Source organism: Coffea arabica, chromosome 3e, assembly GCF_036785885.1.
Source record: "Coffea arabica cultivar ET-39 chromosome 3e, Coffea Arabica ET-39 HiFi, whole genome shotgun sequence".
Classification (NCBI taxonomy): domain Eukaryota; kingdom Viridiplantae; phylum Streptophyta; class Magnoliopsida; order Gentianales; family Rubiaceae; genus Coffea; species Coffea arabica.
In genome coordinates this window covers 2642859-2654982 of record NC_092315.1, presented here as the reverse complement: position 1 = coordinate 2654982, position 12124 = coordinate 2642859, and the positions used below count along the sequence as shown (strand labels likewise).

The 12124-nt window shown below is 36.8% G+C and overlaps 1 protein-coding gene across 1 annotated transcript; it reads right to left on the bottom strand.

Annotated features, from left to right (window-relative positions):
• Positions 1 to 6545: 6545 nt before the first annotated feature.
• On the bottom strand, positions 6546 to 9723 carry LOC113738207 (heavy metal-associated isoprenylated plant protein 32-like). Its single transcript, XM_072084297.1, has 3 exons — positions 9101 to 9723; positions 8739 to 8814; positions 6546 to 8533 (listed from the first exon to the last, which is right to left on the bottom strand). The coding sequence occupies exons 1-3, from the start codon at positions 9128 to 9130 to the stop codon at positions 6885 to 6887; spliced, it is 1755 nt and encodes a 584-aa protein (XP_071940398.1). The 5' UTR covers positions 9131 to 9723; the 3' UTR covers positions 6546 to 6884.
• Between the last annotated feature and the right edge of the window lie 2401 nt (positions 9724 to 12124).

Sequence of the window (12124 nt, the reverse complement as noted above, 5' to 3'; positions counted from 1 at the left end):
CTTAGCATGTGTCCACTGTTTCCACCACGTGTGAAATAATTCCTTGTTTAACAAGATTTTTTTCATGCAAATTAGCAATAATAATAATAATGTCTCGTTGCATAAATGTAGTAGTGCATAATTAAATTTACTTGATACTGGAATTTAACGAAGAGGCTGGGGAATATAGCACCTAAAAAGTGAAGGATCTTGGATCTTCTTTGATGTAAGAAGAGGTTCTTCAACCTTCAGACCATAGGATTTTCCAAAGTAGATATAATTGTGGATTTATAGATGAATATATATATATATATATATTTCAAGCATGTCAGAGTACTTCAATTATTCAAATTTCGGAAATAATGTATTGATTATCCTGGAATAATCACAAATTACTCTGAAACTTTTCAACACATTCTTCTGTCTTGTTCAAAAAAATACTAATTACCTGTGTTTACGTACAACTTATTGATGCTTTATATTTGACTCCTCAGCTTCTGATTTGGTACATTAATTGAATATTTCTTACGAAATTCACCTTACGATGATGCGAGATTTGGCATGAATTTTTACCGAATTTATTAATCAATTCAAAGAGAATATATACAAGAAAGTCAGGACTCAGGACTCAGGACCTTAATTTTTTTCAGTCCCTAATAGGTTCGACCAAATTTAATGCAACTCTGTTGATAGTCCAGCTCAAAGTCTATTATCTGGTGCAATCAGCCGCATACCAGGTCTACAAAATCTGGAGCAATCCAGCTCAAAGTCTGTCTGGTACTGTCTGTTTCTCATCCATGAATTGGATCTTCAGCTAAAAAGGTCTGCGACATTTAATGACTTTGTGACTGGTTCTTTGAACGGTGAACCCCCAACCGTCCAAATTCTACGAGGCAAAAGCTGCAGGTGCATCATCCTTCACGGAATAGATATCAGATCAGAAGACAGTTGGTTGACCAATTTCCTTCGTCAATTATAGACGTAATTATCCTATATGTCCATCATTCACTTAATACTACTGCCAGTTTTCTAATAGTTTGTATGGGGGATGGCATGGGTGCACAATGTGCATTATTAGACATGTCAATGCATAGAATCCGGATTGCATCCTCTTTATTCAGATTTATACTCGTTAAATTTAGTTATACCTAAATTCAAATTCAGATTCTTCTGACATTTTCTAACCGAAGTTAGAGTTACGACTTTTACAAACCTAAATTCAAATCCAGATTCAGATTCAGACTTTTTATGGGTTTGAAAAAGTAATCCAAGACCCAGACCTTCATGAAATTGAGTATCCAATGGATATTTTTATGAACATACAGAATTAAAGTAAGAATATTTTAAAATACATAGAGTATAAAAACAACATAAACGCCGTTCAAATTTTTGTTGAGAGAGGAAATAGAGAAAATAGATGCATGCAACAGATAGGCGGACTTAGGTGGTGTTTTCTTAAGTTATGAGTGTATCCTTTAATCTAATAGTCATGAAATTTTATTGTATTCGATGCAATGACCATATAATATTAGATTATTTTATAAATTTACTGATACATATACACACACTGACATACATATTATTTATTTATATATGGGTTTGCATAGGATATGGTCTGGATTAGGGTTGGATATTAATTATAAAAAAATCAGACCCTTACCCCCTCTCCCCATTTATCATTTAATTTTTTTTTAAAAATGATTTATATCAATTTAATTTTATATTTTACACATTCATCTAAGATTTAATAAATTTTTTTCTAAAAAAAGGTTTCCCACCAAGAAACAACCATGTGAAGATAATATAAGATAAAAGAAAAAAATTAAAAGAATTCAAAATCAATAAAAGTTTGAAATAAGTAGCACAATTTTTAATATATATGTTCCACATTAATTAAACCTTTTCTATAAAATATAAGATCATGGCCTCTACAAATGAATCTTGTAAATAAACTATAGTCTCTCATATTTGTAATGCAATTTGTTCAATAAAATTACTTATTTAGTTCTAACTTATTATTTTATAGTGTGTGTATAAAAATAAAAATAAAATATATATATGTGGGGCGGATCGGGTACCCGCGGATTTTTAATTATGTGACCCTAACCCACCCCGCATCTTAGCGGGTACCCGACCCTCTTTTGACCCGATCAAATAATAAAAATCGGATATCCTAATTTTCGGATCGGATCGGATATGACGGGGTTCGGGTTAGCGGATAATTTTGCCCACCCCTACTCATAGGGTATGGATTTGGATTTGAGTAGAGTTCGAGTTTGAGAAATTAAACCCAAATCCTACCCAAATATATTGGGTTTGTGTTAAAATTAAGTAAAACCTGATCCATTGACATACTTAAACATCGTTTTCCTTAAAATGCATCAGTAGAACCCTCCAAAACCTAGTTTTCCTAATTATATCCCCTGAAATTTGAAGTTTCTTTCATTCACCCCCCATCTCCCCACTTTATCAATGTATTACTAATTGATAATTGTTAAGAGGGAACAACGAAGTACACGTTATTCCTAGAAAACTAGAAAAATGTCTTCACCAAACTAGTAGAACTTTTCATTCAATCAGGTTTGATATATTCTGACCAATGTGAAGTTGATATGAATTGAAGTTTTATCCTATGTCCTCACTTTAGATTGTTTTCTGATGCTAAAACTAAATTAAAAAAGAAATCACCTCAGAAAGGACTTGTTTAAAATCCAGAACGTGTCATATTTGGATATATCTGGCGGCACATCTAAATTACGGACGTTACTATTTGATATAATTCGACATTTCATGGCAAACACATATAAGTTACATACATTTCTATTCAATGTGTTTGACATCTCAGATGTGAATTACCGATGCTAGTGTTGCATGCGTTTAACCGTTCAAAATTAAGGGAGCACGATGCGTTTAAAGTGATTTTGGATTGATGTAGCGGCCCTTTTGAAGCTCCAAAGTTATTTTTCTATGTATGTGGCAATTATATAAGAAAAGGTTTTGGCATTTTAAGTATGGATTTTCACACCAAATCACCCCTATTATTTGTCCGACAAGACATTGTAGCGTTTATTCCATGCATTTAACCGTTCAAAACAAAGGGGGTCTATATGTGTTTAAACATTTTAATGATTTTAGATTTACGTAGCAACTCTTTTGAAGTTTGAATGTTATTTTTCTACGTGTGTGACATTTTTTTTGTCTCTTTCTTTTCTTTTTTTTTTTTTACCGTCCCGCTGCTCCCCACATCATTCTCATCTCTAATCATTAGGTACAGAATTTGAACCCTAAATTTGATAGCGAAGAAGTGACAACTTTTATTAGAATTTGTTTGGCGTTTTAAGCATGGGTTTTCACGCCAAATCACCCACTATTATCTATAGGACACGACAATTGCACGTGTATTCCGTGCATGTAATAGAAGGGAGATGCGTTTGAACATGTTAATAATTTTGGATTTATGTAGTGTTTTTTTTTTGAAGTTCAAGCGTTATTTTTCTACGACTTGTGTAATCATGGGTCTTGGCATTTTAAGCATGGATTTTCACGCTAAATCACCATTATTATTTGTCCGATATGACAATTTAACGTTCATTCCATGATATTTAACCGTTCAAAAAAAGGGAGAGGGGATGAGTTTAAACATTTTAACAATTTTGGATTTATGTAGCGACGATTTTGAAATTCAAAGGTTTTTACACGCATGACAAGCTTCTTGAGAATAGGTTTTGGCATTTTAAGCTTGGATTTTCACCCCACATCACCTCTATTATTTGTCTGATATGACAACACAACGTTTATCCCATGCATTTAACCGTTCAAGAACAAAAAAAAAGGAGGGCAGGATGCGTTTAAACATTTTAATTATTTTGAATTTATGTAGCTATCCTATTGAAATTCATACGTTATGTTTTTTGGTGCGATTGACAACTCATATGACAATAGGTTTTGGCATTTTAAGCATCACGTTTAACTCCAAATTACCTCTTCGATCTGTCGGATATGGCCTTTTAACGCTTTTAGACAAAAATACCACGTGAAGGTGGCCCTTAATCTTTTAACCCTATATAAGGCCGTTTCGCCATAGGACAAAATGCGTTTATCGAGTTCACACACAAGAACCGTGCCGCAAAGAAACACGATTTCGGCCAAGCGTCTCGCTAAAAGATAGTAATTCAGTAGGAAAAAAAAAAAAAAAACAATATCGAACGTTTGGCTAAAAGATAGGTTTTTCTTGAACTATATCAGATGTTTTCAATGTTCTATAGAATATTTGAATTTGTCGAGTTTAATTTGCATTTGAATCCAGCGTTCGCTATTTTGGATTTATTTGACAGCGCATCTGAAATTTTAGACGTTACATTTCTATTCTTTTGACAAGTTTCAAAGAGAAAAAAAAAAAAAAAGGTTACGAAATCCTTTTCTTCTAACCAAAAAAAAATAAAAAATCACCACTAACTTTTGTAGGAAACGATTAAACATACGTTAACTGGAGGGATTTTCTTGGCTGGCCTGGTTGGGGGGGGGGGGGGGGGAGGGGAGGCAGGGCTTGTCCTTTCGAGTTAAAACACAAATAGTTTCATTTTGCAACCAAGCATGAGAATCACCTAAACAAAAACTTTTAAAACTCTGATTAATTTAGTCTAGAGACTATAACCTTCGTCTCACGAGTTACAACCAATCATGATTTTTCTTTTTTCTCCAAAAATATTTTTATTTTTATATTTTTCGTGAACATATTTTTCAATCACTTTTATACCTCACATACGTTATATCGTTACAGTATATTTTTCTAACGAAACTCTAAAAAATAACAATTCAAACAGACTCTTAGCATGCTAAAATAAATCATTAAAATCCAATATCAATCTAAGGGTTTCTAAATTTTGTGCTCTGAAAGCACGAGATATATTATGAGCTTAGAAGCATTTCCTTGACATAAATTTTTGAAGAAAATATATATAACTCAGAGGATAAAATATACTAATTATTTTTTTTTGTGAACAAAACACACTTTTCACAAAACACCACATATTTTTTTTTGTATTTTATCTTGTGGAATGAAGCATATAATTAGAAACGCACTTTTCACAAGAATGGGAATTTTCAATAGCCAAAACCAGGGGAGGGTGCCTTAAAAAACAGATGGTACTTTTGCTAAAAGTAAGGACCTACATCTACTTCCCTCTTCACTGTCAGATTTGACAATTGATATGGGTCCCCAGAAGGCATTGTGCCAAACTGTGCACAAATGTACCAAGGTGCAATAATAATCATCATGTGACATTTCAATTCATACATTAATATTAATATAGTATAGTATACTAATACAGTAGAAAGCGCTAACAAAAATTGGCTTAAATGATAAGACGGGATCGATTTTCTCAAGAAAAATTGCGTTATGATAATACTGCCATGAATGTGATTACATATATGGTTGTGGAGTGACGACAAGTTAAAATCCTGTAAACAATCTACAATTTCGAAGATGTATACACTAACCTTTTTCTCTATAGTACGTGTGTGTGTTGATCCTAGTGATAATTTGAGGCTGAACTTTGCTAAACTTTAATTATCACCAAAAAAAAAAAAAAAAAAGGAAAAAAACAAAGGATGGTAGTAGAAGGGAGCTTTGGAGGGGTACACATCCTTTCATGTCTCGCAGCACTTGATGCGCTTTCCGTTGATAAGACTAGACCCAATTACCAGATTCGTGTCAAGTGTCAACGCCGTTCGACTGTCGAAATATATAAAGTAGTTAGCTAGTCTCTGTCACTGAGTTCCTTTTTACAAGATCTCTCCCCTCCTCAGTTTCTTTAATGTTTAATCCTCCCACGGACAAAACTTGGACTGACTCTAGTCACTCAACTCTTCAGTCTCAAAGTTGCATCAGTTACAAAATTCACTGAACTGGAACAACCAAATTTTAAGCGTTCCCCCCCAACCAGCAAGTCGTTTATTTATATGGATAGATAGACGGACGAGAGGCCGAAACGGTTGCAGGTGACGGTTTTGATCATTTTTAACAGTGTGTAATTTTGATTGCACACCTGTAATTTTATTTATATAACGTGTAATTTTAGTATAAAATTTTGTGACACGAGTTATAAAAATCGATATACAACTAGTGATCTGACCGCACATTTTTTTTTGCCAAAATCTGACCGTGAACAGTTCAGGAGCGGTCATTCTGCCCCTCATCCATAGATAGACAGATAGATATGGAGCCACTCGAGAACCAGAAACATGTTGACGTCCTAATCTATATATCTCACTCAAATAAAGGAAGGTAGGGTGTGGTCGCTCAAGTACTACTATTTCATAACATCACGATTTCATGTCCCCCAAGCCCTACACATCAGTGATTAATTTCAATCACATAATATATGGAGGACAATAATGATCAATACAACAACCTATCAGCCAAAGTGTCGATGCAGAGAATTTTGTACGCAGTCAAAAGACAAGAAAGATGAAAATTAAGGCAAATGAAAGGGGAGGGTTTCTTTCCTTGTTAAATCCCATTCTAACGTCTTAATTTTATTACTGTTTCAACATATATATAAACATATATAAACATCTCATGCATTCATCATATCACAGCCCAAGTCCAGCTAACATCTCACGAGTCATATCATATTCCTTCCTAGCACTTTGATATTACTATTATCTATCATTACTGCCTATCAGAAAAAACTTAAATCTAAACTGAGGATTAAAAAGAGTCTAAAAGATTTAAAAGGTAAAATTCCATATATATATTTTTTTGCTTGTATATGATTGCCATCCATGTTTTCCATATCACTAGCAACTTGATCAACTGTGAATTTGATTGAAACCTTCGCACCATCAGCAGCTCCACAGCTCCTCCCCCTTCACCGCTTCTCTGTCCTGGTTTTAGCAAGAAATCACATGACCCTACAGCTCGAGGAGGCGTTCTCATCATTGAATGCCTCGGTGTAGTGCTCGCCAGGGGGCGGGGGGGCATGGTAGGGGTAGGATGAGTAAGGCTGGGGTGGCCAGTAATTGACGGCGGGCGGTGGCCGGGCATACATCATCGGCTGAAACCTCTCGTTCCCATTAGCCCTTTGTTGGTTCATCATCATGGCTGCCATTTGTTGCTGATAGTAGGGGTTTCCGGCCATCATCTCAGGTCCAGCACCTTGGAAGTAGCCGCCGCCGCCGCTACCACCACCATTACCACCATTCATTGCTGGAGCTGGCAGGCCTTGGACTGCAGCAACATTAGCCATTTGACCCATCTGGCTCAGTTGGCCCATGGGTACACTGCCCATCAGGCCCATTGGCATGCTCCCTGCTGGAGGGCCCACATTACTACCACCAGCATTCATAGCCATCATGTTTGGCATGCCATGTAGCCCATCATTCATTCCACCCCCTTTCTTGGCCCCATTAGCATTAATGTTTGGATAACCGCCCCCCCCACCACCACCACCTCCTCCTCCTCCTCCTCCTCCTCCTCCACCCTGTCCACCGTTTCCGTTCTTGTTCTGCCCTCCACCATTTTTGCCATCTTGAGGCATCCCACCACCATTCTTACCACCCTTTTGGGCTCCTCCTCCGCCTGCGCCTGCACCTGCACCTGCACCACCTTGGTTCTGATTATTGTTCCCATTACCACCTTTCTTACCACCACCATTATTGTTCCCCCCGCCACCCCCAAGATTCATCTGCACAGGTATATTTCCACCGCCACCAGGTCCAGGTCCACCTTTCTTCCCATTTGCTGCACCATTATTAGCACCCTTCATTAGCTGAGGATTCTGCCCATTCATGATGTTATTCATCATCATGTTAGGCATCATCCCCCCAGCCAGAGGATTTCCCATTCCCAGATGTGGCTTCATCTTATTATTATTAGCTGGGGGGCCGTCATACATTTCATCATCATCAATCTCGTCATCGTCAAACTCATCATCGTCATACTCATCATCATCAAACTCATCATCGTCAGAAAAATACTCATCTTCTGCAGGCATATACTTGACAGCCTTCTGGTTGTTGTTCCCAAAGGGCATAGCAGGCATTTTCATGTCCTTCAATTGAGGCAGCGTATCTTGCAAGGCTTTCAAATGTTGAAGCTGCTGCATTGGATTCATGCCTTGCCCAATTGGTACTCCCCCTTTTGGCTGCTGCTGATTATTTTGAGGCAGCGTATCTTGCAAGGCTTTCAAATGTTGAAGCTGCTGCATTGGATTCATGCCTTGCCCAATTGGTACTCCCCCTTTTGGCTGCTGCTGATTATTTCCGCCTCCACCACCACCACCACCCTTCTGACCACCTCCACCACCACCAGCACCACCCTTCTGACCACCACCACCACCACCTTGACCTTTATTGTTCCCACCTTTGCCACCGTCAACATGCAAATTCTTGAACTGGCCGTTCAGCTGGTTGTTGTTATTAGCCTTTGGTGCACCCCAAATTTCAGCATGTTTCCCACTTTTTGTTAGCTTCTTGATCAATGTCTCCGGGTCTACAATTCCAGATATTGTCACCTTCCCAATTTCTGAGTCAATATGCGTCTTGTAAACCCCTACAACAAGCAGAGACCAAAAAACAATCGATTAGACCAAATAATAGTACCACATTTCAAAGGCATAAAAATAAAAATCAAATTTTTGTAAACAAGAATGAAATTCGGTACCAATTTTGCTTTAACCATTTGGGGTAAAAATCGAAGAACAGAGGAATCAATATAGGGAAAATAAAAATTGAGTCTTGAAAAGGAAGGTACATACCATCAATCTTCTGCAAGATTTTCTTAACCTTTTTTTTGCAGCCCTCACAGTGTATGTTGACTTTGAGCGCATATGTCTGCATGCACAAGCAAAGCCACAGAGCAAATAGCCACAGTTAAAGTTGCAAACTTTTATCAATCAAACAATCTAAATAAAACACGAAAAACAAATTTCTAAGGGGGCAAAACATATCTAATTACAAAATCCAGGAATGTAGCCAAAAAACTTTCACCCAGCAGTCAGAACAAAGTGAAAACATCAGACTCAAGCAAAGCCCCAAAAGCAAAAGCCAATGAAGTAAAAGAAAAAGCAACCAAGAAGAAAAAAAGAGCACATAAATGTTTCTATATTTGTGGGTATACCTGGATCTTCAAGATCTCTTCCTTACTCATCGTTTTTTTTCAGTTCAAGGCACAGAAGTACAAAACGGAGAAGAAGTACAAAACGGAGAAGAAAAATGAGGGGCAAGGAAATTTAAAGCCGGTAGATCTGCAAAAACATGGAAATGGGATTCTGCGTTGGTGACGAAATGTGATGAATTTTCATGCAAAACCGGCAAATGAAAAACAATAAAAAAAAGTTCTCTTTCTTTTCTTTGTTTATAAACAAGGGGGGAGTAAAATGGGAGGAAACAACGGAAAATGGGCCTGAAAGACACACTCCTGTTTATACAAACAAAATGCTGTCTTTGAGAGCTCTTTAATATGAGAGTGAGTGAAGTGTGTGTTGTGTGTGAAAGAGAAACACACTCAGAGGGGCAGGTTGTGGGTAGACATTAAAACACCTCTCTCTGCATTCTTCCTTTCCTCTAATTCAGAGATGGAGAGAGAAGAGAAATGGAGCAAGTCATTACCATTCTACTTAACATTAACAGAGCAGAAAAAGAAAAAAAAAACGAAATGGAAGCCAGAGACTACCGGTGCTGGCAAGGCCAATGAGAAAGAGAAAGAAACGAAAAGAAAGGAGCTACGGCCTACTACAGAAATGAGAAGGGGCTCTCTACTCTTTCTTTATTTATATACAATTCTTTTTTGTTTTTTTTCAGCTGAGATTACAAAAATCTGGATATCATCAATCTCCCTCATTAATTAATTAAAATAAAAAAATCAATCTACCTCATTAACTCTTACTTTTTAACTTTGCCTTTGTCCTCTTTTGACATTGCAGGTTTTGGCTTAGCTGGCTTGGCTTTCAAGCCCTTTGAGCCTTGGCTTCGAGTTACCAAATCTTCTTTTCTCTTTTTCTTCTTTTCTGTCTCTTTTTTTTTTCCTTTTTTTTTTTTTTTTTGGTTTGCTTCTGTTTAGGTTCCTGTGGACTAAAGTGTGGGCTGGTTTTGGGCTTTTTACCCACCTAGGTTATCCCCTTTTTTTTTACTTACTTTTTTTGGTGTTGTGGCTAACTGTTTGTAGGATAATTATCTGGTAAACCCGGTCTATAGGTAAACCATGATTTTTAAGTTATGGTAAATTTTTGAGCACTCGATACAAATTTTTAAAGTTAGGGTATTATCTAGATGGGTTTTATTTGAAGATGTTCCACTGTCCTTGGCAAATGTAGGGTAGCTTCCCTTAATTTTTTTTGGGTGGGATTTAGTAATTGCGCCCTATACCAAATTTGGAATGTAACCCAAGTCTTTCTGCAAGTCTTATATTCTTTCCATGTATGACCTAAACTCTTGAGAGGGATGTGTGACCTAATCTTTAAACCTGATATACAGTAGTAAGTTAATTAATACATACCTTATTTTTCCCGAGAGCATGTTATCTACTAACAAGTAATCCTACTCGATGCTGATAAGTAACATGCCATATAGGGATGCCCTGAATCTTTCGAACTAATGAACTTTCTTTATTATGTCAATAAAAATGAAAGTATGAACCAACAAGAAACTATTAGCTAAACAAATCAAGAAGCACAAAGTATAGGATCAATGGCATAATAGGGATGAGTTGATGATTCTGGCCTTTATCTACGAAATTTGCACGATTTTTAGTAAGTTATAATCTAGTCCGAAGTAAAAGGTTTTACGACCATGTTATCCCTTTTTCATTTTAATTGAAATGACACGCCCTATGTAACAGCATATGCACTCGTAAGATTGTTTAATATATGCGAGGTAAAAAAATGCGTTCACAAAGTACGTGAACATGTTTTGAAGAAAAAGAGCACTTCAAAAAGCAGTCCACATAAAAGCTACACAACAGCAAGACTAAGATCCTGCATTAGTATACTCAGCAGGACCTGAAAGTTGTAACCAGTGTTTGGTATATTTCAGGCATTGACAAGATAGTTTGCATGAATGGTTCAAGCCAACTAATTTAGAACAAACTTTCTTGGTAAATTGGTTCTGTGAAGCACAAGTTCGTAGTAAGAATCGTTCAAATGAACTGCACTCAAATGACATGGGTATTTATTCTCCTTATATTAAAGTAAAAAAAAAAACTGGTATCACATATTGAGATTGTATATTTCATTCTTGAACATGATTATTCTACCAAAATGGGTGACGGACTATGACCGTATATCATATCTAAACCGCCAAAAGATTTTGTATTCAAGAAGAAAGGGTCCCCAAGACATGTACTCAGTGATTGTATAGATACATATCTGGTGCCCATGAGGCCATGATGATATGGGACCAGAACCTTCAAGTTACTAAATAAATCCTCGACCCTGGAATAGGCCGGGTTGCAATGTTTCGATCAATCTTCAGCCTCGGTCCCTTTTTCCAGTTTTGGGGAATAGAATTAGAATTAACAGAGAGTTCATTCCAGGAGTAACGTTTTTGATATTTAATGCTCCCGCCCCGCAGACGAGGATAAACTTTGGGCCAAAATCTTACACTCTACGCAAATACGCAGAGAAAAATGATGCAACTGCGACTTTAAAAAAGTTCCAGGATTTCTTTCTTTTCTGGCCTCTATCATTGAACCCATAAAGAAAAATGGGAAGGGGTTGTCAGTGCCATTTACGACAGGATGCAAGTGAACCTTGGTCAAATGTTTTTTCCTTCGAGGGGAAAAGCCTCATTGCACAGGCGAACTCGGAAGTCACCAGATGCATCCTCCATGGCACCCAAATTTCATGTGAAGTGATAGTGCAGTAAAAGACCATAGAATGACTTTAATTGCACGCCAAAAAGTACCGGATATTTTGTTTGAATTCGATCATATGATTGTAAGATTCTTTTACTGGAAGAGTAGCTTTATGTTAAGCTATCATGTCAACCTAAAAAATTTGTTTATGATAGATACTATTGGAGCTGGACAGATGATTATTCGACTACATCTCCATGCAACAAGAAATGTAAGCAATCAAATGGTAAATTAGTAAATGCCCTGATCCCAGGGATATGTCAAATAAGCACAGACAGCTTGATTCTTGTA

What these genes read in the sequence shown, in the direction of transcription:
- LOC113738207 (XM_072084297.1), bottom strand. Translation starts at nt 9,130, where the DNA reads ATGAGTAAGGAAGAGATCTTGAAGATCCAG. An exon ending in AAGAGATCTTGAAGATCCAG is followed by an intron (nt 8,815 to 9,100) that starts GTATACCCACAA and finishes TTGTGCATGCAG; the next exon opens with ACATATGCGCTCAAAGTCAA. An exon ending in AATCTTGCAGAAGATTGATG is followed by an intron (nt 8,534 to 8,738) that starts GTATGTACCTTC and finishes TGCTTGTTGTAG; the next exon opens with GGGTTTACAAGACGCATATT.